This window comes from Cervus elaphus, chromosome 5 (assembly GCF_910594005.1).
Source record: "Cervus elaphus chromosome 5, mCerEla1.1, whole genome shotgun sequence".
Taxonomy (NCBI): domain Eukaryota; kingdom Metazoa; phylum Chordata; class Mammalia; order Artiodactyla; family Cervidae; genus Cervus; species Cervus elaphus.
Genome location: NC_057819.1, coordinates 100102460 through 100126620, shown reverse-complemented (window position 1 = coordinate 100126620; position 24161 = coordinate 100102460). Strand labels below are relative to the sequence as shown.

Genomic DNA, 24161 nt, shown 5'->3' with positions numbered 1-24161 from the left:
TTCCCTCTTTCCTGATACCCAGTGCATGCCAAGTTGCTTCAGCCATGGCTAACTCTTTGGAACCCTAGGGACCATAGCCTGCCAGGCTCTTCTGTCCATGGGGTTCTCGAGGCAAAATAATGAAGTGGATTGCCATTTCCTCCTCCAGGGGTTCTTCCTGACCCAGGGATTGAACCCGTGTTTCTTACATCTCCTACATTGGCAGGCAGGTTCTTTACCACTGGTGCCACCTGGGAAGCCTGATACCCACACTATCCAAAAAACTGGGTGGTTTTCTTGTAGCTGTGTGGGAGGCACTGTTCTGAGATGGAGGATTTGGGGAAGGAGAGGTAAAATGAAAACTGGTCTATGGTTGAAATGATGCAGAGAGAGAGAGAAGAGAGCTGTTATAAAAAGAAAACAAGTGAAAGATCAGGTGTGAGAGTGGCAGTAAAGCAGGATCAAATGGGATTATGTCAGATACTTACCCTTATTCTTCCCTAAAGAACTCTGATTTCCCTGGGACAGAAAGTGGGTGGAAAGTTACAACATTTAATGATCACAAGGCAGGGGAGGATGAGCTCTTCCTTCCTTAAAATATAACCTTACCATCTCCCTTCTTCTCATCCTCACCCTTCCTTGATCCTGAAGCTGGGAGAGCAAAGTAAAACCAATTTCCAAAAGAGAGAAGTCAGCAGCATGCCATTTACTGGATTAGCAACCAACCGGATCAACTAATGAACACTTACATCCATTCCTATCATCTCCCACTCATTTGGGAAGACTGTGGAGGAAACAAAAAGGTAAAATGTATGACTAAACTAAGCTTAGTTATTCTGTAACAAACATAGGAGAATTTATAAATTCAAAATGGTACTCTCCTTAAATAGTTACTTTGGAGGGTCATGAACTGCCTTCATTTAATGCCTCCTTCATTGCTCAAAACATGTTTTTAAAGTCCTCTTAAAATTACCTTCAGAGGCCGTTAGAAACCCCTTGTAAGAAACCTTCCTTTATTGTCACACCTTGTTAACTATATATATATATATATATATATATATATATATATATATATATATATATATATAGGCCATGCTGCTCCTCTTGTGGGATTTTAGTTCCCTGACCGAGGCCCCCCTGGGCAGTGAAAGCACCAAGTCCTAACCACTGGACCACTAGCTAATTCCCTCACATACCATATTTATCATTCACCTCATTCATTAGTAGAACTTATCCATTGGGTCCTACTATGGTACAGCACCGGGACACAGTGGTGAACAAAACCTGGCTCAGCAACCTTTGTGGAGTTTACAGATGGGGAAGGCAAAGTAACCCCAAACACACACACAAACTTAGGTTGTCCGAAGTCCAGAGGAAAGCACTGGTGTTACCAGAGTGAACCAGTGAGTATCTGACATGGTGAGGCTGCAAAGAGAGCTGAAGGATGAGTAGGTGTTGCAAAGGTGAAACCAAGAAGGTTAGGGGAAGCACATGGGAAAACCTTGTGGGGGAAACAAATAGACAAGTCAGAGGTCTCCAAAGGCTGAATGTCTAAAGAAGAATGGCAAGCAGAATGTGAGACTTGGTGGTTTTAGAGCATGTTTGGCCTTGTAGGGAACTTCAGCATATTATCTTTATCCTAAGGACAGTAGGAAACCCTCAAAATCAGTTATCTTGATATACAACAGATCACCCCAAAATTTAGTGGCTTAAAGGAATATTTAAAAATTATTTTTACTCCACAATTCTGTGGATTGGCTGGGAGCATCTTCTGGTGTTTTCACCTGGGCTCGTTCACGTGGTTGCATTCAGCCCACAGAGCAGCTGAACAGGAAAATCCAATGACTTTACTGGTACACCTGGCCATTAGTGCTGGCTGTTGACTGGGGCTCCTCCCTTCTCCAAGTGGCTTCATCCACCAGCAAACTTCCTTACATGGTGGTCTCAGGGCAGTGTTCCAAAGGGACAAAGGCAGAAGCCATAAGGTCTCTAAAGGAATGATGCTCCAGAACTCACACATCATCATTCCTGCCACATTTTATTAGTCAAAGCAAGTCATGAGGTGAGCCCAGGTTCAAGGAAGAAGGAACAGATCCCAATTCTTGATGGGAGAAGCAGCAAAGTCATATATCTTAGGAATTTGTGGGTATTAAACCATGACTGCATTAAAAGTTTGTTGTTTAAAAAATGTTTATATATTTATTTGGCTGCGCCAGGTCTTAGTTGAGGCGTGCATGAGCTTTAGTTGCACAAAGATCTTTCTTTAGTTATGGCATGTGGGATCTAATTCCCTGACCAGGGATCGAACCCAGGCCCTCTGCACTGGGAGCTCAGAGTCTTAGCCACTGGACCACCTGCTGTAGAAGTTTTTGTTTTTAACAGGAATGGAAGGGATATGTGGTGGTGGTGGTTTAGTCGCTAAGTCATGTCTGACTCTTACAACCCCATGAACTGTAGCCTGCCAGGCTCTTTTGTCCATGGGATTCTCCCATGGGAGGCAAGAATACTGGAGGGGGGTTGCCATTTCCTTCTCCAGGGATCTTCCCAACCCAGGAATTGAACCTGGGTCTCCTGCATTGTAGGCAGATTTTAACAGGAATGGAAGGGATATGTAGTAGGACATAATTAGGCTTGAGTTTTGGAAAGATTACTGTAAGCAGTGTGAAGAGAAGTCTGCAGAAGGCCAGAACAACTGTGGACAAACTGGTGAAGAGGCTTCTGTTTACAGAAGAGATGATGGCAGCTTGAACCAGGGTGGTATACTGGAAGTAGAGAAAAGCAGATGAATTAGTTTTAGGAAGCAAAATATACCAGGCCTAGTGATAAGGGAGGTAAAAGAACGTGAACTCAAGGAAGGGATCTAGGTTTGACACCTAGGTTTCTGGTGTTGGGTAAAAAGATAAGAAACTTGGAAGAGATGTTGTTTTAGATGGGGAGATCATCATTTTGGATTCTAAACAAGAAAGGAAGCTGAGCAGGTGATTGGATATTCCAGGCCTAGAGCTAGAAGGGCTTTGGCTGTCTACCACTTTAGGAGCATTTATATAGTCAAATTTACCTTAAAAGACTTAATCACCAACTGAAGATATTAAAAGATGTGAGATCTCTAAGCACCATTACAAAGAGAATTTCCCCCAAATTTGAGTTATGACAGCATCATTGGACTAAATAGCTTCCTCCAAGTAACCACAAGACAATAAAACTTAGTTCTGAAAAGATATAAAATAATTAAAAATAATGATATATCTTCTCACAAAAGATTGCCCTCTAAGGTTTTAAAGAATCTAGTTTTTAAAAACCAGCTTTACATTGCCTGTTACAGCCAGTAAATGCCATGAGTGTGGAGAATCCCATCTTGTGTTTACCAAAAGAAATAGGGGTTGAGGATGTTGTGCCTGGACCATCAGTGGTTAAGCCCTGCACTTCCACTGAATGGGGTGAGGATTCGATCCCTGGTTGGGGACTGTAAGATCCTGAATGCCCCACGGTTGTGGCAGGAAAAAAAAAAGGAAAAGAAAAGAATATGTTGGGTGCCAAGAAGTTAAAGTGAACACAATATAGGAGAGGGCGTAAAATAATAATAGCAGCTAATATGTGTTTACTGTGTGCCAGGCATCATTCTAAGCACCTTACATATGTAAGCTGATTCAATCCTACTATCATCCATATTTTATAGATGAGAAAGCCAAGGCCCAGCGGAGTTAGGTAACTTGCTCAAAGCATCACAACTGGTAAACTGGGTCTAGGCTCTGTCCTATGAACCTCCACAACAGTGCCTAGACTGTGGGTCCAGGAGAGGCGGATGAGGAAGAAGCTGGGGGTGGCTGCCGCACCAAGAGGGAACATGGGCTGTGAATACTATGTTATGTCCTGTTTACCCGTGGCGGAAGTCAGACCCCTGAGTCAGAGTTTAGGCTGGGCTGCTTTGCTGGAGCCATCATGGTGCGTGGGCGTCCAGGCCTAGCTACTCAGGAAGGAGAAGATTCCCAGCATTCCTGGGCCTGGATCTTGGTATCTAGGGCCCTCCTTAGGTTGAGATGTCAGCTGGGAGTTCAACAGTTTGAGGAGAATAAAATTTGGGAAGCCAGCCTTACAAGAACACAGGGAGGTTGAATATGATAAGGGCAATGGAGCTCAGCGTCTGCTCAAACGCCCGGGGGCCTTCTAAAGATTGGGCAGGACGGGCAGTGTCACTGGCTTAGGAAGTATGTTGTGAAAGAGCCTGAGAACCCCGTGCCAGTGATTGAGGGTTCAGGCTCAGTAGCTAGGGGTTTGCACACAGTACAATTAAGGAGCGCTGGCGCTGCGTGGGGGCATTAAGGAAGGCGTGCCTGGAGTTGGAGGTGCCGCACCTCCCCGTCCCCAGTCCAGGCACCACCTGGGCCACCTCCCCGCCCCCAGCTTCGCTGAGGCTGGCATTCCGGACCTCGCACCTCCACCACCCCCGCGCGTGCCACCGCGGGGAGGGGCCTGACTGCGACGTGACGTCGCGAAGGGGCGGGGCCTCACGCTTTAAAAGAAGCGAGAGGCCGCGGGGCGGGCCCCAAAGCGGGCCCGCTAGGTCTGTCCACGGAGCTGGTCTCGTGAGTGACGCTCTCGGGTCCGCGGCGGGCAAGATGCAGCTCTTGGTGAGGGTGCCGTCTCTTCCAGAGCGCGGCGAGCTGGACTGCAACATCTGCTATCGGCCTTTCAACCTCGGGGACCGCGCGCCCCGCCGCCTGCCCGGGACGGCGCGCGCCCGCTGCGGCCACACGCTCTGCACCGCATGCCTGCGCGAGCTGGCGGCGCGCGGCGACGGTGGCGGGGTGGCGGCGCGCGTGGTGCGCCTGCGCCGCTTCGTCACGTGCCCCTTCTGTCGCGCTCCCACCCCACTCCCGCGCGCCGGGGTCACGGAGATCTCTGTCGACCCGGACTTATGGTCGCGCTTGGAGGCAAAAGTCAGGCGCGAATCTCATGAGGCGGGTGGCGACGCGAACCGAGAGGCCGATGACGAGGAAAAGGAGAGCGAGAAAGGGGCGGGGCCTAGGAGGCGCGCGCTCCGGCGGCTCTGGGCCCAGGTGCTGGTGCCCGCGCTCGGGTGGCGGCGCCCGCTGCCTAGCAACGGTGAGGGGCCCCTGGAGAGGCCGTGGAGGGGGAGCACCAGGGAACGCCGGGTTCAGCTGCGTCTTTCCACTGACCTTAACCGTCCTCCTTTCCCCCAGTGCTGTACTGTCCGGAGGTCAAGGACTTGGCCCACATGACCCGCTGCACGCCGTAACCGGGGAACTCTTAAGCTACGGCAGAAGAAAGGTGGGAGCTGCGTTCTCGGGGCGCGCTGTAGTACAGGGGTCTGATGCCAAGACTACCTAACCCCCCACCCCCACCCTCGTCACATCCTGGATTGGCATGGATGAGGGAGGTGAGCCAAGGGCAGGAGGGAACGCCCAGGGAGGTGTTAATACTGCGCTGCGGAGGCTCCTAGGCGAATCGCCCCCGTCTGACTGTCTGTGCCAGCCTTGCGTATTCAGGATGGAGTGGCTTAGGGATGATGGAAACAGTCTCCGTTCTCGTGGGAAGTAGACAGACTGTTTCCCTAGCTGTGACTTTGGCTTTTGTCCAGGGCAGCTCTGGTGTGTGGGAGCAACAGGTCCCATTTTAGCAATTCTGTGTCAATGATTTTAAAGATGGAACGGGAGAGAAGAGGCCGATTTTCAAGTCGTGTTAATCTCACTTCTCTAGCACCTAAGAGAAGTGAGAAAAATACATTGTACCCACCCTACCCTCCTCCACTGGTATGCCTACTGTTTCTTCATCCCCAGTACTGTTTCTAAAATTATCAAGATGCGTCCCTACCTATGAGGTTAAGAGCCTTGCTTCATTTCGGAATCTCCCTTTAACCAGTTAGGGCAGGCATGAGAAGGTCCAAAGGGCATTTATCTGAGTCAGTTCATTAGTGCTTATCAAGGAGAGGAGCGAGTGCCATTTGGCAAAGGCACTGAATTGTAAGCCTTTGATACTATGTGTTATCTTTACAGTCCCAAAGAAACAGTCACTACTGAAAAAAGATGCTCATAATACAGTTTTAAACTTGTGTCCCATAATTGGACTTCACCAAATTTTAGGGTGTGAGTTTTAGTTAAAAATCCTGTTAATCTCTCATGATAGTACAGTTAAGAGTCAAGGACCAACGGCATCAGCATCATTGGGAGCTTGTTGGAAGTACAGTCTCAGGACTTCAGTTTAGACTGACTGATTCGGACTCTGCATTTTACAAGGAATCCCAGGTGATCCATTTAAATTTAAATAAAAATGTAAGCAGCACTGGTCCAGGTTCTAGACTATCTAGGATATCACCATCTGTGGTTGGAATATTTAAAACACAACTGATATAATTGATATAGTTTTATTCAAGGTTCCTAAAGTGGCACTCTTATTAACTGAGGAAATGTAAACTTTGTGTGCGTAGTTTACTGTGTTGAATTTTCCTCTGAGTTTTAAAAACGTGAACTTACTAATAAACCTCAATTTTTCTAATCCCGTTTTTGCCTTTTTCCTGTCCTTAAGTCTGATGTCTCAGTTTACATTTTCCCTCTTTGGGGAGCCCTTTCTCAGCCTTCAACCTGCTGTTTTCTGATTGCTTGTTAGAATTACAGTTTTTAATGTAATAGCCTCAAAAATCTAAGTGTCTGGTCTCAGGCTCTAAGAAGCTCTGGTAGTGAACAATACATGTCAAGGTGCAGTGTAGCAATTCAAATCTTTGGCCGCCCCTCCCCCCCCCCAATTCCTTTAAAATAAAATAAATAAAAAAGTGTGCTTCTGCAAACTGGGAACTGAACCTGTGAAGCTGTAGTGACCTCTACTGACTCTTGGCAGAACTAAACAACCTGAAGGTGGAAAGGCTGCTCAAAAGGATGACTGAAGGCAGTTGTGAACCTTGTCAGGCACCCCTCACATTCCACTTCTGTTGAGTGAACCCTGACTCGCTGGTCCCACCCTGAGGCCTGTGAGGTATCCTGCTGTCACCCTTCACACTGAACTCATCACCTCGGGGTTAGGGCTGGAAAAGGGTCCTTGGAATTTTAGTTGATGATCCAAGAAATAAAAACAAGAAAAGGGAAAGTCAGGATTTTTTAGAGAGAGAAATGAATAGGAAATGGCAGAAATCAACACCCTTTCTTTTCCTATCCCTTCCCCTCCCCGCAACCAAAAAACTCCCCCACTCAAAAATAACAGAGCACACAGAAAGGAAAGTATAATTTATATGTACAACCAATAAACCTGATACAGAAGAGGGGACTGGGACAGGCCCGGAGTGGGTGTGAAGAGACTGGGAGAGGGGCAGCCAGAAAGTGAAGGGGAGCAAAGAGGAAGTGGGGGGTTCGCCATGCAAACTGCCACTCTCCCCAGCCCCTCCTGGGGAGGAGGGTGTGCCCGTGTCTCCCCAGCCTGCCCTCCACTATTCTGCTCTGGTCTTGAAGGCAAGGTGGTCCCCTGACTAGGCCCCCTGCCTGACCCACTCTAGTCCACATCGAGGTCTTAAGGAGGGAAGGTAGAAATCCTCCAAGAACCTGAGCCCCAAAACTGGGGGCTCCCCCCATGTCTGGCCCATTGTGTTCTCTACCACCCTTTCTAGGTTACTTGGGTCCCTAGAACAGATTGGGGAGCTCCTCTTTGGCTTAAGGGAGTATCACCCAAATGTTACTCTTTGCAGGGGTGGTCATTGGTCCCTAGGGAGGGGGGAAGATTGCCAACACAAGATGCCGGTACGCAGGAGGTAACTGAGCCAGTGAACGGCGCCTTTATTCTGAGGCTGAACAGCAATGGACCCCCTCCCTGGTAACTGCTCCACCCTCCATCTGGGGGGAGGGAGGGGAAGGAAACATGCAGCCGCCCCTCCTCTTCTCTTCCACCTTCCCAGGGCTCATTGTCACCCCTCTCTAAAGTCACCTGCCTCTCTTCAAAGCTCTTCCCCACCAAGTTCCTAGAGGCCAGGCAAAGCTAACCCCCCACTTCTGCAAGAGATGGAGTTGATGTTGCAGGAGTAAAACCTGGGGAGGCTCCACCTCTCTCCTCCCCACAACCATTTATTGGGAAGCTGTGTGTGTTTGGCAGTGGGGGATAAAGGTACTCGGAAGACCCTGCTCACCACCTTCCACCCAGACCCCTTCTCACCAGCACAGTCTTCAAAGCGCGGTGGGAAAGGTGCATGGGATGGAGAATAACAAGGGCCCTTCTTGAAGAGAACTGTAGAGAGGGGCAGAGGGGCTCCTAGCCCAGTGGTGGCCCAAGGGGTGGGGAAGGTGGAGAATTGGCAGCAGGCCCCGGAGCCTGAGCTGGGGGTCGACCTCGGGGCCGGGACCTGGGTGAAGGGCAGGCCTGGGATCCGGTCAGTCGTCTATACAGATCACCTCCCCGGTTCGGGGCTCCTTCCGATCCAGCCCGTCTGCCACCAGTGCCCCCACCATTTCCTTCTCCTTCTTCACCAGCACTGGAGGGCCGTTGGTGGCGGCTGTTTGGGAAGTGGGTAAGGAAGGATCAATCCCTACTTCTCTACCCATTGTCCACTGCTTCCTGACCAGAGTTATGTTCTTACTTCTAGGTCACCTCACGCCAGGTCCAATTTTCTAGGGTGTGCAGGGAAGAGCAGGGCGGACCCCTCTCCTGAGACGCCCCACTGTGTGTGTGATGGGACTCGTGCTCCAGCTTTCACTATATCCCCCTTCTGATTTCACTCTCTCTGAAGTAACCCAGGAGGTAGCGGCTCAGGTACTAGTCCACAGAACCAGTAAAGCCCTGATGAGGTTTCTGACGATGGGGATGGAAGAGAAGTTAGGGATGGGAAAAATAAAGTCTAGAAGCACTCCATTCCATGAAACCCTGGGCACATCCAGGGAAGTGAGATGGGCTGGACAAGTAAAGGGCAGCTGAGCAGGGGTGAAGCTTGGGAAAGGAAGAGGGCAACAAGGAGGAGGCGGGAAGTCAGCAGCTGACCTGTGATGAAGGACCCTGCTGGCATCTGGCTGTAATTGGCGCCTGCGGCGGCCAGGGCCCCTACGGGTGCGGCGCTGAAGGCCGCCCCGTACCCCGGAGGTGTAGCGTACGGACCCGGGGGGAAGGCCTGGAAGAGAGAGCGAGCCCAAGTTAGAGGGGCCACAGCCTGAGAGGGAGAAGCTGTAGGGGAGAAATCCAGAGCTGCTGGGGGGTAAGGTAGAGGCAGGGGGACTCCACACTGAGGAGTGTGTGCGGGCGTTTTCCACACTGTATAGGATTCTGAAGGAAGCGTCTATGTGCAGGAGTATCAACAGGGAAAGTGGAGTCGGGGGAAGGGTTACCGGTGTGGGGTGAGGCTCCGTGCCCTTGCTGGCCAGCCGGCTGAGGATGCTGCGCTCGGACATCTGAAGGCGGGCTGCGATGGGGGGTATTCGGGACAGCGTGGCTGGCAGGCGGGTCACGTCCGCCTTCATGTCGCTCAGCAACTCCTCCAGCTGGTTCAGAACTGGGGCCCGGGCCACGGAGAAAGAAGGGCGAGAGAAAGACAGGGAAAGAGAGAGATGGAGCCAGGAAAAGAGATGTGGAGTCAGGCGGACAGATAAAGAGAAAGAGAGAGAGAGGACACAGATGCCGAAGAATCAGAGACCAAGAAAATGACAATAGTAGACAGAAAAAAAGAGCAGCTCGGGGAAAAAAAAGTGTCAGGAAAAGAGGCAGAGAGACCAGATCACCACAAAGGACAGATGGAGAGAGAAGGAAGGAAAAGGGAATATGGAGAAAAGGGAGACAGGGAGGACATTGGAAAACACGGGGCGGGGAGTTGTCAGAACATCCCATACTGGAAGAGGGAGGTTTAGGGGTTGGGGATGATGGGGAGGAAATAGTCAGGAGGCATGGGAGGTGGTAAATGGTGTCAAAGACTTAAGGAATCAAGGTTTTACTATGTCCGGGGGAGGGGGGAGGTTAGAGGGTCAGCATTACAGGTTCAAGGAATTAGAACAGGAGTCTTAAGGGGCCAGGAGTCAGTCACTACATCAGACAGGGTTAGATGGTTAGAGGGCTTCAGAACTTAATCTATTATCAAGGCATGAGGATTTGGGAGGAAGGGTTGAAGATCAAAGGGAAATTTCATGGGGTAGGGTCAGAGGGTGGGATGGTAGTGGTTTCTGCCTCATGGGGTGAACGAGATGTGAGCAATGTGATTTGTGGGACGCAGGATAAGAACTTTTGTGGACTATATACAGGCCAAGGCCCCAGACAGGGTGCTATGAGCAGTATGGTGGGTGTGTGGGTCAGTGAAGAAGTTCCGTCCCATGGAGGGTATGTGGCACAGTCTCATGGAGATGGGAGAGGTCAAGGGGTTGGGGGATCCCACTCTTGGGCACTGACGTGAATGCTATTAGGCATGGATAAGGGCTGGCCGCACAATTTCTAGAGGCTAAAAACCGAGGGGGTACCAGGCGGGTCAGGGTGGGGTTAGAGGTCAGAGGGGGGTGGTTCAGAGGGTAAAGGGGTCGGAGGGGTGGGGAGATTTTGAGGGGTGCGGGGTGAAGACTTACGCAGCGTTGTGGGCCCTCCCCCGCGCGGGGCCGCCGCGGCCCTTACCCTTGTGCAGGACGGCGTTGGCCGGCTTGTTCCCCGCCAGCGACTCCTTGGAGAGGTGCTGGTGGCTCTCGGCCAGGCACTCGGCCTCGGCGAAGCGGGCGTGGAGGGCCATGGCGGGGTGCGCCGGCTCCTGTGACAGGTTCAGGTAGGCCGCCCGCCGCAGCTGCTCCTCAATCACCAGCGCCTGCTCCAGGAGCTGAGGCCCAGGCAGGGGCTGAGTCCTGGGGGAGTAGACCCACAACTCCCCCCCCCCACCACGCCCCCCAGCCTTGGCTCTCAAGGTGTTAACCTTGCCTACCTTCCAACCAGATCTGGTCCTACCTCTGACTCAAACCCCTCTTCAACACTGTTCCTTTCCACCCTCATCCTCACCTTGAATCTCCGGGCCAGGAACTTATTTTTCATCTCCAGAAAGTTCCCCTTATTGGCTTCAGTTTTAAATGGCTCATTGATAATGGCAAACTGAGCATCATTCTGGATGTCCTGCCACCGTGCGTAGCCATGGCTGCCGATGAAGGAAGGGGACCATCAAGGAACTTAACAAGGCTGGTGGGGGCTATGCACACACCTTCCTTTTGGCCTGACTGCTCCAAAGTGTGGCATGAGGCCTCCCTCCCTAGAGATGGACTCCTCTTCTCTGTGGTTCTCCTCACTCCAGGTGGAGAAAACATCTCTTTCCTCGTATTTGTATCAAAGGATACAGGACAATCCCAGCCAGGAGCCAATAGTCGTGTCTTCGGTGCCATATCTCGTTGAGTTTCCCCGAGGAAATAGCTGCCCGCTCCTCATTCTGCCACAGCGTGTGAAGCTCTGCAGAGAGGAGAGAGGATAGACATGGCATCAGGGGTTTGAGAACCATGCCCAGCCCCACAGATAGGTACAGAGGAGGGAAGTGAACAGGGGACAGGACCACAGGCTCTTCAAGAGGAAGGTTAAGAGAGGGGTCAGGAACAAAACTAATTACAAACAAGGTTCAAGTTAGGATTGGGAGACAATGAGAGCCCCCCACCTGTGAAGCCACCATCTGCAATGTTGAACATGAACCGCGGTTTCTCTGCCTTCTCCTCACGTCGCCCATTGGACCGTGGCTCATCTCGAGGAGGCCCAGGCCGAAGCTCCCGGTCCCCTTTCACATCTTCTGCTGCGGCAGACGGGGCAGAGCTCACGTCTCGGGGGACAGTCTCCACCCAGGTCCCAGGACTCCTCTCTCTACTGTACAGGCCCTTGAAGAGCTACCCACCCGGGACCCAGGCGTTTGGTTCCCCAGATTCCACCTCCCCCAATCCCTCAAGGACCCAGGGGCCCCATTCTTCCACCCATTACCTCTCTTGCCCAAATCCCCTGTTTCCCCCTCCGGCCTCTCCCTGTGTTCCTGTCCATCCATCGGCTTCTCCTCCCCCCTCTCTCCTGGCGTCGACTCTGTGGCTGTGGGAGGGGGCAGGGGACAGGAAGGGAGGATGTCACCCTCATCCCCTTACCCCAGAAGAGGGAGCCCCCACATTCTAAGCCCCATCACACTTCAGGCCATGCACCCACCTGACTTCTCTCTGTCCCCCCGGTACCCAGGTTCAGGCTCCATCTCTCCAGTTACCCCTGGCACCTCATCCTCTAGAGGCATCTTCCTTGGCTCCAGCCGCTCTCCCAGGGATGGGGCTGGGCTGGGGGTATCAGCCTGGAAGAGGACAGCAGAGTCAGGATGACCTGGAGGGCTCTAGGCTCCCGCCTCCAAGACCCTGCCACTGCCTCCAAGGAAGCCAGGCAGCCACACACCTCTGTCTCCATCTTCTCCCCAATCCTGCTATTCTTTTCTGGCTTCTCCTCCTGGTTTTCTGCTTCATCCTTCTCCAGAGGTGTCCTTATGCCATCTCCTTTCTCACTGGGAGCTGGAGTAGCTGCAGGGGTAAGGCAGAGTGAAGAAGGCAGAAACTCCCCATCCCAGTTCCACACCCTCTGCATCTGATGGACACTGGCCCTGTCGGTCTCTCCTGCCATCCTGAGCTGATTACCAGGTTTCGAGGTGCAAGGACTGTTTGCAGCCGAGGCTTCCGGAGTGGTGGGAGATGTTTTGGTAGGAGAGGAGGCTCTGGAGGAGCGCTTGGAGTCAGCACTGGGGTCAGGCATCAGCTCCGGCATAGACCAGCGCCCATTGATGTGCTCGAACTCCTGTACCTGCAGTGTGCGGGGTGGTTGCGGGACAGGGATCAGTTTCAGTCTGGCTCCTGGAGCCAGGGATAGAAGGCTGAGGATGCATGGGGCCTAGGCAGCCGACCTGACTCTTTGGGTGAGGGGAAGACCAATACCTTTTTCTTGACAAGAGACATGACTCCAATGCGGGTCAACACTTGCTGGCGACTCAGCCCCTCCCGAGGGACTCCGTCAGCAAAGGTTTCAGAGCCGTCCGCCCCGGGCTCACAGAGATGGCGCATGAACAAAGACACATAAGCCCTAAGAAGCATGTGGGGGAGGTGGGTTAGGAGAACCTTAGGAGGGGAAAGGGCAGTGAAGGGGGTACAGGGATGACTAAACCCTGAACCTGAGCTCCTGAGTACCTCCAGGGCTCCTCCCTGGGTCTTTCAATCTCACCATCATGAGCTCCCCCAAATCCTAGTTCCCCCGTCTGCCCCCCACCACATTCCCACAGCCCCCCTGGCCTTGGCACTTCACTCTCAGGCACCATCAGTCTGATCTTCATCCTTCCCACCAGCTCCCCTGCCGGGTTATCGTGGCCAAAGAATGTGAGGCAAGGACAGCCCAGGTGAGGCTCCTGTCTTACCTGCCTCTCCCACAGTAGGGAGAGCCTGGCCTCTCTGCTCTAGGCTCAGCTGAGGGGAGGTGGCAGAGGCTGAGCCCACCCCCTAGGAAACCGAGCCAGGAAACGTCTGGCAGGGAGCGTGGTGATCAGTTGAGTAAGGTCACATCATATGGTGGCCAAAAGGAAGAAAATAACACCCAAAGCTCCTGCCCGTCCCCCCAGCTCAGCCCCGGGTCACCCACACTCACTTGAACTCTTTCTCAGTTTTTCCCCTGAGGTCCCGCACCAGCCACTGGGTGGTGAAGGCGTCCTGTGGGGGCATGCCCCAGCGCATCACTGCGTTGAGGAAGGCCTTCCGCTGACGGGTGTTGAATCCTAGCACCTGAGGATGGGGGCAAGGACGGAGTGGACGATGAATGGCCAGGGCCTCATTTCTTGGTCTGTTCTGCCCTCAGTAACTCAGCCTCAACTCCCCTCATTCTCTCTGCAGGGGCCTAGGCCGGCTCTCACCTCAATGTTGCCCCCAACTCGAGCCAGCAGTGGAGGCAGTGGCTTATCCTTTTCATTCCGAAGCTGCCTCTTTGACTGTCGACGCCCTGGTGGGGAGATGGTGACCCTCGTTAATAGACCACCGTGTCCTCCACCCCTCAGTCTTTCCTAGCTTTCCACGTCCACAAGACACATAGGGAACGCCTGTCATGTCTGAGGCGCTAGTTCTAATTTTCTTCCCAGAACTACCAACCCAGGAGGTCCAAAAGAATCAAGTCATTCTAAACAATCAGTAGCAACTATTTGATGCAAGCAAGATTACTGCTGGAAATGTAAAATGATGTAACCTTTCTTGATCTCTCATCTAGGTGTCAAAGCCTATAAGGTAATATATTCCAAATTTTAGCAGTAACGAAATTGTAGATATTTTCTCCTTTCTGCTTATCTGAAATCTTTACTTTTCCTACAAGTGAGTGCTCTGTATAAAAATAGTGGGCTTAAAAGACAATGGGAAGTGAAATGGGAAGAGGTGTGGGAGAAAGACAGGAAAACAGATGCCACCTTCAGGACGCTCATCAAAGTCTTCATCCTCCTCCTCTGATCCCACTGAGTATTCTGACTGGTTATCTGTGAGGAGAAGGGCTCAGTGGTCAGTGATGGCTCCCTGGATAAGCCCACGTGGGGCCCTTTCTGCCTGGACACCTCCCCTCTGAGACTTTTGCACTTTCACTCTGGCCTCGGCCCTCCTGGAGATGCTGGAGGGCTGCCCACAATCTGGGCCACACAGCAGGTCCACTCACCCCAACTGCCTGGCTCCTGCATAACCCACTCTAAACAAAGGCCCCTGGGTGTCCACTGGTGCCCTCGGCAACTGCGAGAGAACTCAGGTCACCTGCAAATCCACCTGGCCTCCGGGGAGCCCCTGGTAACCCTTCTTAGGGTCCTAATCCCTTTCCCCTGAGAAGGGAAGGCCCTGACTGCTCAGCCACTCGTTTCCTCTCAATGCCCCCAGCCTCCAAGCCCCTTCTCAGCATACTCCCCTTCTCCCCTGTTGAGCACAGTCCTCACCTTGGTCCTCCTGAGCAGCGTCATTGTAGTTGACCTGCTTGCGGACCCGCTTGCCCTTGCCGAGGTTCCGTGCCAGGTCTTCCTGCTGTTGCTCATAGTGGTGCCGCAGCAGCTTCTCCCAGTAGTCGGGGTCGACATTCTCTTCCTGCTTGATGATCTCTCGTTCAATTTCCTCAATCTGAAGGGCAGCAGGACCCACACTGAAGACCTTGCCCCTTTACCCAGCCCCACCACCACCACAAACCCCTGCTCTCCTGCTGCAGCCCCGCCCCAGACCTCGTCACTCTAGACACACAAATCCTCCAGACGTGGCACGCTGTGCTCACCTCTTACCTGCAACTTGCTTCTCCTCCCCATTACTTCTCTTTTCTAAGCCTCTCCTCCAGTTCCCTCTCCCTCCCTCCTACTCTACTCAGAAGGCAGCCTTCCAAATTGATCACTACATTCTGTGCCTATGTTTTCTCCAGTGCCCAGTCTCATCCTTCAGACCAAGTTGTCTGAGGTCCCACAACTGACCACTCTTTGCTGGACACTGGGGTGAGAGATCAGATAAAAAAACAAGAGCGAAGGGGGATCCTCCTACTTGGACATTGGCCACCACCCTTCAGAGATGGCCCTGGGTGGCCAGTGTCTGGCTCCAAGCCACTCACCTTGTCTTCTTCCCGAACCACATACTGGGCCACCTTGAAGGAGCTGAGATACTCGTTCATGTTTTGTACGTCAGTGTCCTCAGTTGCATCCTGGTTCCGGTCCAAGAGCCGAGCAATGGCCTCATTGTCGTAGTGAATCACACTGCTGTCCTCCTCCTTGTTCTCACCTGGTGGAGTCAGGGAAGGAGAGTGGACTCTGAGCTCCAATCAGAACCTCGGGCGGAACACTTTACAAAGCTCAGGGAAAGCCATTCCCTCTGCTTCCTTTCCACGGAGCTCTGGAGGAGGTCCCTTCCCTGGGTGTCTACAGAGATGTGTGTTATGTCAACCTCGCAGGTAAGGAAAGGAGCCAGCCATCCTCCAAGAATGCAGAGGAGAGGTTTTGTTTGGGAGGTTTCAGCAGTGCTCACAGACAGCAGAGACCTGCTTTCAGGGAGCTGCAGAAAAGGCTCTCACCCTCATTTTCATCCTTAAATAGCTCCTCGGTACCAAATTTGAGGATGTCGTCCAGCTCCTGCTTGGACATGGAGCCCGCCTTGGAGCCCAGCCCGGGCCGCACCACCAGATGTGTCAGCATCATCTTTCTCTTGGCCACCTGTGTGATTCGCTCTTCCACGGAGGCACGAGTCACAAACCGGTAAATCATCACTTTGTTGGCCTGGCCGATCCGATGAGCGCGGCTGAAGGCCTACAGGGGCCGGAAAGTAGGGATGGGCCAGGGGAGGGGTGGGGGAGAGCCCCCCAAATGCTGTGGAAAAGAGGCTGACAAGGAAGGGCCTTCTCCCCCACAAGAGGTTTATTTCTGACCCCAGCACAGATACCCATGTCTCCTTGCTCCAAGGGGCCCCAGGAGGGGAGTTCTCACCTGGATATCATTATGGGGGTTCCAGTCTGAATCGAAGATGATGACAGTGTCAGCAGTGGCCAGATTAATGCCCAGGCCCCCGGCCCGGGTGGACAGGAGGAAACAGAATTGTTGGGCCCCAGGAGCTGGGAGGCAAGAATTAGGAGATCAGGCCTTTCTTGTACCCTGCAGTTCCGGCCACCTGCTCCCAGATGTTCCCTGACTACAAACAACAGTGCCTTCAACTCACAAGCCCAAATGAGGGCTTCCCTGGTGGCTCAGTGGTTAAAAAATTTGCCTGCCAATGCTGGAGACACAGGTTTAATCCCTGGTCTGGGAAGATCCCACAACTACTGAGCCTATGCTCTAGAGCCCTGGAGTCACAACTACTGAGCCCCCATGCCGCAGCTACCGAAGCCTGAGTGCCTAGAGCCTGTGCTCCACAACAAAAGAAGCCACTGCAATGCGAAGCCAGAGCACTGCAACCAGAGAGTAGACCACGCACACCACAGCTAGAGAAAAAGCCAGCAGAGCAATGAAGACTCAAACAGCCATAAATAAATATTTTTAAAAAAGAAAAAGCCCAGGTAACTGACATCCTCCCAGGCCCACACCCTCCCAGGGACCCAGGCACAGGTCTCTCAGGCTGTGCACACCCAGCAGGACCAAGGCCCCCTCACCATTGAAGCGGTCAATGGCCTCCTGCCTCAGGGCACCAGTGATGCCGCCATCTATGCGCTCATACTTGTAGCCTTCGTAGTCTAAGAAGTCCTCCAGTAAGTCTAACATTTTGGTCATCTAGAGAAAGAGAAGAGGCAGGCGTCTAGAACCATGAGGCAGTGGGGTGCACTCTGTCTGTCCTGTCTCTTTACTCTCCCTCAACCCCAGTCCTTACACCTGTACCCCTACCCTGTCATATGTACCCCCAGCTCCTCCTGGGATATCCTGTCATTTTCTCTCGATTCAAGACCATTTCTCCTATGGCAGAGGTTCTCCTCTGACACCCATGACAAGGTTGCAGGGAAATATATGAACCCCCTGAAAATCTATAAGATTGTCTCATCGTGTGTGCAGTTTTCCGGAGAGCAGACCCACAGCTTTCATCAGATTTCCAAAAGGTCTGCACTCTCTTCCTTCCCTAGGAAGATTAAGAAATAGTCCCAGCCCCAGAGACTCCTTTAGGAGGCAGAAGGCTCACCCTCCCCCTTCTCCCCTTTTGGCTTTAAAGAAACTGGACTACAGCTTCCAATGGCTTGAATTAAGAACAGGGATCAGAGGCCAAGATGAACAGAGCTGTTCCAGAAACCCTTAAGGGTGTGACTGCCTAACCTCTCATCCCGGGGCAACCACAGGAACGAGAGACTGGATTATCTGATGGTGAGGAAGAACTACCGGCATGGGTCACCTGCGAGAAGATGAGCACTCTGTGTCCTTGCTCCTTCAGCTTTCGCAGCATCTTCTGCAGCAGCATGAGCTTCCCAGATGCCTTAATAAGTGCCCCACCCTCATAAGCCCCACTGGGAAGTTTGGGGGACTCCTGAAAAAAAGGCAGGGAAAAAGGAGGAGGAGAGGGTCAGTAAACACACCCCCATATTCTGATGACGCCTAGAAAGCTGGAAGCCCGAATCCAGGCTCCACACCTTTTCAATTACTACTCCTCTCAGAAACCTAGTCCCTGGCCTCCCAGCTTAGCTCCAGCCCTGCACTCTTGGCTGCTCCTGTTTCCAGACAGCCAGGCATTTCACCGTCCCAGCTCCCATATCTACCATAGCAGCCACAGGAAAGAGGTACGGATGGTTGCAGCACTTCTTAAGATCCATCATGATGTTCAGCAGCGACACCTGGTTCCCACCACCTCGTGAATTCAAGGCCTCAAAATTTCGGGTCAGGATATACTTGTAGTATTTCCTAGAGCCCAGGGTAGGTGCACAGAAGAGACAGAATAATGGAAGCAATTGTGAGGTTACATTTCACCGACCCTTGGAAAGTTGTTACCACATCCTCAACCCTGGTCCAGGGAACCCGCTCGGCATCTCACTTCTGCATGGGGCTCAGCTCCACGCGAACGATGAGCTCTGTCTTGGCTGGCATGTTCTTAAAGACATCTGCCTTAAGCCTCCGCAGCATGTGTGGCCCCAGCAAGTCATGAAGTTTCTTAATCTGGTCTTCTTTGGATATGTCAGCAAACTCCTCCAGGAAGCCCTCCAGGTTGCTAGTAGCCAGAAGGAAATTAAAACATGAATGGGCATTAGGTTCTTTGCCCCTGACCTCAGGCTCTAGTCTTCACTTTAGATGACTCCTCTGCCCTCTCATCTTCTCAGCCCCTCCACCTCTCCTCTCTGCAGACGACCCTCCTGAGCCACCACTTACTTAAACCTCTCTGGGGTAAGGAAGTTCAGCAGATGGAAGAGCTCCTCCAGATTATTCTGCAATGGAGTCCCTGTCAGCAGCAACTTATGATCTATCTTGTAGCCATTGAGGACCCTGAAAAACTAGAAAATGGGGCAAGGAAAGGCAGGAGAAAGGGCCCATCAGTGGCAAGCAGCTGGCCCTTGGCTCTCCCTGCCTCCAGCTCCTACTTCCTTTAGGATCAGAGGCCCTCAGACCCCTAGTCCTGCCCCATTTCCAAGCTGGACTGCTTCCTGCACTGCCTCCTGGGCTGCTGAAAGTTCCCGCAAGCTTTGTGTTTTAGGACAGGGGCAAGTAAGAGTCCAGAGCCTCAAGTTTCTGAGGCCTGGGTACCTCACTCACCTTGGACTGGTTGTTCTTGAGCCGGTGGGCCTCGTCCACCACGAGACAGGCCCAGCGGATGGAGCCGAGAGCTGCCTGATCAATGGTGATCAACTCATATGATGTCAGGAGAACATGGAACTTCACCTGTGCCTCCCTCTGTTGACACAACCATGGTTCATGTGGCTGCCAGCCTGCGCCCGAGCATCTAGACCCCCACCCACATTCTCTACCCAGATATCCTGTCCTGAGACCCCCAAAGGGAGCTAGTAGTCCAGGCCTCCAACCTTGACTCCACGCAGGGACTACAGGATGTGGCCCCCAAGTTTCCCCCACCTGTCCAGTTTGAAGAGATCCATGAGTGCCCCCAGGAATAACCTGCTACATCTCCAGGACTGGAGAGCAGAGGCATGAGGAAAGGTGGGGGAAGGATGGAGAAAGCTGAATGGGGAATATAAGAATCAAAGTTCTGGTTGGGGCAATGAAATGACAGATCTGAGGACTTTGAAGGACATGAGGTGGGGAGGCTGACCTTCATCTTAAAAGCTTTCTTGCCACCTTTGATGGCGTTGTCCTCAAAGGAAAACTCATTCTCACGAATGATGGCTCGACTGTCCTTGTCACCCGTGTATGTCACCACATAGAACTTGGGTGCCCACATCTGGAACTCCCGCTCCCAGTTGATGATGGTAGAGAGTGGGGCACTCACCAGGAAGGGACCCTTTGTGTGGCCCTAGGAGTGGAAGGTGGGGAGAGGAAGGCCCATTAGTTGAGGCATGCAGCTGTACACCCCACTCCACTGCCTGCCACGCCTCTCCCCTAGTCCTCTGCCTCCCCCTCCACTCCCACCTTCCCCAGTCCAGGCTAGGGCCCTCGGAGCCAGCACCTCCTTATAGAGTGAGTAGAGGAAGACGATGGTCTGTATGGTCTTGCCCAGCCCCATTTCGTCAGCCAGAATGGTATCAGTGCCCTGGGCCCACGAGAAGCGGAGCCAGTTCAGTCCTTCCAGCTGATACATGTGTAGTGTGCCTCCTGTGGCTGTGATGAAGCGTGGCTGAGTCTCATATTTCACTGTAGGCTGTAGAATCAAGTCAGAAAGCTCAGGGGAACCAGAAGCCACTCATCTTATCCTGGTCTCCTCCCCCCCGTCCCTGGCATTGCTATCAGGTGGGATTGCGAGTCCCTCTCCTCTGGCCTGAGCTTATGAAAGTTCTATTCTGCAGTGCCTCCTCCTCATTCCTTAAAACAAGACCTGGGAGTACTGCAGGGAAGGAAACAGCAAAAGAGGCCTGTGTACGGCTGTCTCTGGAGACTCTCATTCCTGTGTGCAAATCCCCAGTAAACCTAGGGCAAAGCTGACTGAAGGAAGAGCTCAAAGAAGCTGTGGAACCTCTGGGATGTTCTGTCAGAAGCCCCCAGGAAATCCTCAATCCCTGAGGCTCCAGAAACGGGAGAGAGGCCAAGTGGAGGACTTACATCGTTAGTAGGAGAACTGGGAGGCCCATCACCCTGCAGCTCCTTCTTCTTCTTCTTATACTTGCGGGGCTGGGCAGGGTCCTCCCCCATAATTAGTTCTCTGGGAAAAGAGTGGGTCTGAATGAGACTGGGGCCTTGGGACCCCTGTCTTCTGAACCAATTCCAGACCTACTTCCCACTTTCCATAGTCTGGATTTTCATACATTTCTTTTCTCCCAGGTTCTTTAGACTCACCCCCTGGATTTCAGCTCTAGAGACCACCCTCCCCACTCCTCAGCATCCTCTTCCCCCTGAGTCAGGCTAGATCTTATCTCTGTTCTTCACACTGCCTCTTTATGGACTCCACTGCAAACAACCGAGCCCCAACTCCCATTACCCTAAATTCTAGACTAAGTCTGTCCCTACTGTAACTCATTTAATGCCCCCACCCTCAGACGCCCTCTAACCCACGATCTGGTTCACTCACCGGTGTCTCCAGTAGCTCTGCTTGTGGTCTTCATATTCAGGGATGTTCATTTCATCTTCCTCCCATGTGGACTGGTCATAGGGCAAGTCCCTCCATTTCACTAGATAGTGGTAATTCCCCTTTTTATCCACACTGTGAAGAGGGAAGCCAGAAGAAGAGGCAGGAGGAGAAAAATAATGTGTGTCACAAGTAGAAAAGAGTCATAATAAACACAATTATCAGTTAACACACCTAATTTGTCACCTAATCCTCAATGGTGGGCCTCTGAAAGGGAGTTTAGAAAGGCTGAAGGACTACCCTAACTTTTTCCAGATGACTTCCTAAAAATCAACTATCATGAAACATCCCCAGCTTCAACGTCATTTGTTCATCCAATCAGTATTTACTAAGCATCTACGACATGCCAGGCACTGTTCCAGGCACAGGTGATTCAGCAGAACCAAGCACACACATGACTGAGTTCCATGGAGCTCACGTGCTACTGGAGAAGGCAGTGATGAAACAGAAAAACGAAAAGACAGTAAAACGCTGGTAGTGATAAGTACTATGAAGACAGAAGTACTAGAAACACTGGTCTGTATAAATCATGTTTTGCTTTTATCACACCCAAATCCCCAGACTCTTGTGTCATTTCTTAAGCTGTTCGAGATTAGAGGAAGCAAGGACAAAGGTGTCAGTGCTGGGCTGGACTTTTCTCCTGGCTTCTCCCACCTCCATAGAGGAAACAAGGTGAGAGAGGCTGGGGCTACAGTGGGAATCACCCAGTTAGATCAATATCTGACATGGGGCCAAAATGCAACAAGAACAGTGCAAAACCCAGGTCGGCCTTCCCGTGGACCAACGGCTCACCTGTGGTTGATGATCCGGTGGACGGTCATCCACTCTGGCTTGATGCCAAAACGATAGTACTTCTCCTCCATCTCAGCATAGTGCGGGTCCTTCACCTTGCGCTTGTCGCTCTTGCCATCGTCCTCACCAGAGCCATAGTCCAGGGGTGGGGGCTCATCCATGTCATTCTTCCGTTGGTAGTTTCGGTACATCACCAAGTGGAAGATTTCCAGCTGGTGGGGCACAGAGGAGGGAAGAGATAGTCCCGACATCCTGAGGGGACACAAGGAGCCAGGGCAGCGGCCGGCAGTGAGGATGGTATGGGAAAATGAGCCATGGGAGAGGTGGGATGAAGGACACAGGAAGTTAAAGTCAAAGCAAGAGAATGAGTAACACGCAAGAGAATGGAGTCCGAGACAAGACCTGAGTGGGGAGGTAATAAGTAAAATGAGGAAGGAACAGGTTATTGAGACTGGAGATGTCGGTGAAATGTGGTTAAGATAGATAAGGGGAAGAGATGGGAATTAAGGCAGGCTAAGGGAGGCTCCATTACACCTCAGGGGAGGAATCTAATAGAGACTGAGGGAGACAATTGGAGACCAAGAGACCCGAGTATGGAAACTGAGAGAGCCGGTAGGGTCTGGGGGCCAGAGACCTAATATGAGGGAAAACAAAGGGGACAGAAGATGGGAGATGAGGTGGGTGAGAGAGGGACAGCAGCAGTGAACTGGGCCACAGGAGACGGGGACAGAGACACCCTTGTACCTGCAGCTCCTTGGCCCAGGAGCAGTGCCAGTAGGACAGGCCCACCCACTTGACAAAGAACTCTCGCTCGGATCTGCCTTGAAGAGGTCGTGGTGGTGGGGCATCCGGATTCCCGTCTGCCTGCTGGGGGGCTGGCACGGCCACGGGTGGCTCCCCCCACCGCCAGTGCAGGATCTTCTGCACACGGCCTTTCAGCACAGGACACTTCAAGGTGGATACAAACAGGAAAGAAAGAGGCAGAAAGAGCCCCATGTTAGAGTAGGAGGGTGGGGGAGTCCCACAAGGGAATCAAAGGTCTGGTGTCAGGGAGAGGAGAAAGAAAGAGCTGGACGTTTGGGCCCCAGAGATGGAGAAGGAGTTGGGGCTGAGAAGAAACCCTGAGAGACAGGTCCACTCACAGTGCATCGGGGACAGAGCCATTCGCCGTTGGGGATGTCGGGCAGTGGGGGGTTCAAACAGTGGATGTGGTAGGAGGAGATGCAGGCGTCGCAGCACAGCAGCTCCCCACCGTCCTTGCACACGCGGCAATACTCCATGTGGTCGTCCTCTTCCTCCTTCTCCCCTTCCTCCTCCCCCTCCTCTTCATAGTCTTCCTCCTCCTCCTTGGCCTCCCACTGGACTCCCTCCTTCTCCTGGGAAGCCAAGGACAGACATGGACACAAGAAAGAAGATAAGGAGTGAGAATGGAAGACAGAGACCAACCAGGAAGCCTAGATCCTAGAAGTGCAGAGAAGACTGGTGGGAACGAACAAACAGGACACCTCAGTTTCAAAAAACGCTGATCTGGCAGGGCCAAGGGGATGAGGGAGAGGAACACACGAGGATCCTGGGCCCTTAAACATCTGTTGCTGAGAGGCCCAGGCAGCTGGGGGTAGGAAGACGACAAGTGATATCACAGAGTCAAGAGATGGAGGAGGTGGTCGCTGAGGGACGAAGAGGAGGCTCCAGTACTCACACAGTGAGGGCAGCTCCACTTGCCCTCAGGAGCCCGGTCAAGCTCAGGATCAAGGCAGACGAGGTGGTAGGCACGAGGGCAGGTGTCACACAGAATGATCTCCCCACCCTGCTGGCACACCTCACAGTAATCCTGGTGATCTGTCTCGTAGCCGTCAATCTCCTCCTCCCCAGCCACGGCAGGACAGCCCAGAACTGTCATACACCCGAGTGGAGGCCAAGGGAGCCAAGAGAAATGAATGGGGGAGGGGAGAGAAAGAGAAAAGGGTTGAATAAAGAAGACACAACTGAAAATAAGAAGGACAGCAAAGGAACGAGAGGAAGGCTGACTGTCAGGGCCACACACAGCTGATGCCCCTCACCCTTCTTCTTCTTCCTTCCGGGCCGGCCTCGTTTTAGTTTCTTGGTGCGGATGGGGCCGTCGGGGCGGCCGGAGGCACTGTGGACACTGCCACTGTCCAGGTCTGACTCCTCGGCCTCCGGTTCGGGGCCCTCGTCACTCTGCAAAACATACTGCCCATAGCCCCGTGGCTGTCAGGGGCGCCGGCTGGATTCCACTCCCCTCCCCAGGCCTTGGGCTCCCAC

General features: G+C 52.6%; 2 protein-coding genes and 1 non-coding gene across 9 annotated transcripts in view; 1 reads left to right on the top strand and 2 right to left on the bottom strand.

Annotated features, from left to right (window-relative positions):
* The first annotated feature begins 4534 nt into the window (after window positions 1–4534).
* On the top strand, window positions 4535–6627 carry RNF227 (ring finger protein 227). Its single transcript, XM_043903750.1, has 2 exons — window positions 4535–5082; window positions 5181–6627. The coding sequence occupies exons 1-2, from the start codon at window positions 4596–4598 to the stop codon at window positions 5234–5236; spliced, it is 543 nt and encodes a 180-aa protein (XP_043759685.1). The 5' UTR covers window positions 4535–4595; the 3' UTR covers window positions 5237–6627.
* Window positions 6628–7199: 572 nt separating this feature from the next.
* CHD3 (chromodomain helicase DNA binding protein 3) overlaps window positions 7200–24161 on the bottom strand; it is a 25145-nt gene continuing 8183 nt past the window's right edge. For 2 of the 7 annotated variants that reach the window (XM_043903736.1, XM_043903740.1), the window contains exons 7-40: window positions 23939–24089; window positions 23578–23771; window positions 23021–23254; window positions 22623–22826; window positions 21879–22090; window positions 21030–21161; window positions 20564–20663; window positions 19974–20165; window positions 19620–19820; window positions 19109–19246; window positions 18728–18849; window positions 18396–18569; window positions 18124–18265; window positions 17763–17894; window positions 17038–17155; window positions 16379–16503; window positions 15970–16201; window positions 15514–15680; window positions 14864–15041; window positions 14357–14422; window positions 13817–13902; window positions 13555–13688; window positions 12855–12999; window positions 12561–12723; window positions 12325–12446; window positions 12091–12226; window positions 11878–11979; window positions 11564–11695; window positions 11256–11364; window positions 10927–11059; window positions 10509–10750; window positions 9291–9454; window positions 8950–9076; window positions 7200–8467 (exon numbers count right to left, since the gene is read on the bottom strand). In XM_043903736.1, coding sequence (XP_043759671.1) covers window positions 8227–8467; window positions 8950–9076; window positions 9291–9454; window positions 10509–10750; window positions 10927–11059; window positions 11256–11364; window positions 11564–11695; window positions 11878–11979; window positions 12091–12226; window positions 12325–12446; window positions 12561–12723; window positions 12855–12999; window positions 13555–13688; window positions 13817–13902; window positions 14357–14422; window positions 14864–15041; window positions 15514–15680; window positions 15970–16201; window positions 16379–16503; window positions 17038–17155; window positions 17763–17894; window positions 18124–18265; window positions 18396–18569; window positions 18728–18849; window positions 19109–19246; window positions 19620–19820; window positions 19974–20165; window positions 20564–20663; window positions 21030–21161; window positions 21879–22090; window positions 22623–22826; window positions 23021–23254; window positions 23578–23771; window positions 23939–24089 — 5250 coding nt within the window. In that variant the 3' untranslated portion in view covers window positions 7200–8226. The remainder of the gene's footprint in view (window positions 8468–8949; window positions 9077–9290; window positions 9455–10508; window positions 10751–10926; window positions 11060–11255; window positions 11365–11563; window positions 11696–11877; window positions 11980–12090; window positions 12227–12324; window positions 12447–12560; window positions 12724–12854; window positions 13000–13554; window positions 13689–13816; window positions 13903–14356; window positions 14423–14863; window positions 15042–15513; window positions 15681–15969; window positions 16202–16378; window positions 16504–17037; window positions 17156–17762; window positions 17895–18123; window positions 18266–18395; window positions 18570–18727; window positions 18850–19108; window positions 19247–19619; window positions 19821–19973; window positions 20166–20563; window positions 20664–21029; window positions 21162–21878; window positions 22091–22622; window positions 22827–23020; window positions 23255–23577; window positions 23772–23938; window positions 24090–24161) is intronic. The other 5 variants (XM_043903737.1, XM_043903738.1, XM_043903741.1 and 2 more) reach the window with 5 other exon arrangements.
* On the bottom strand, window positions 13286–13425 carry LOC122695933. Its single transcript, XR_006341662.1, has one exon.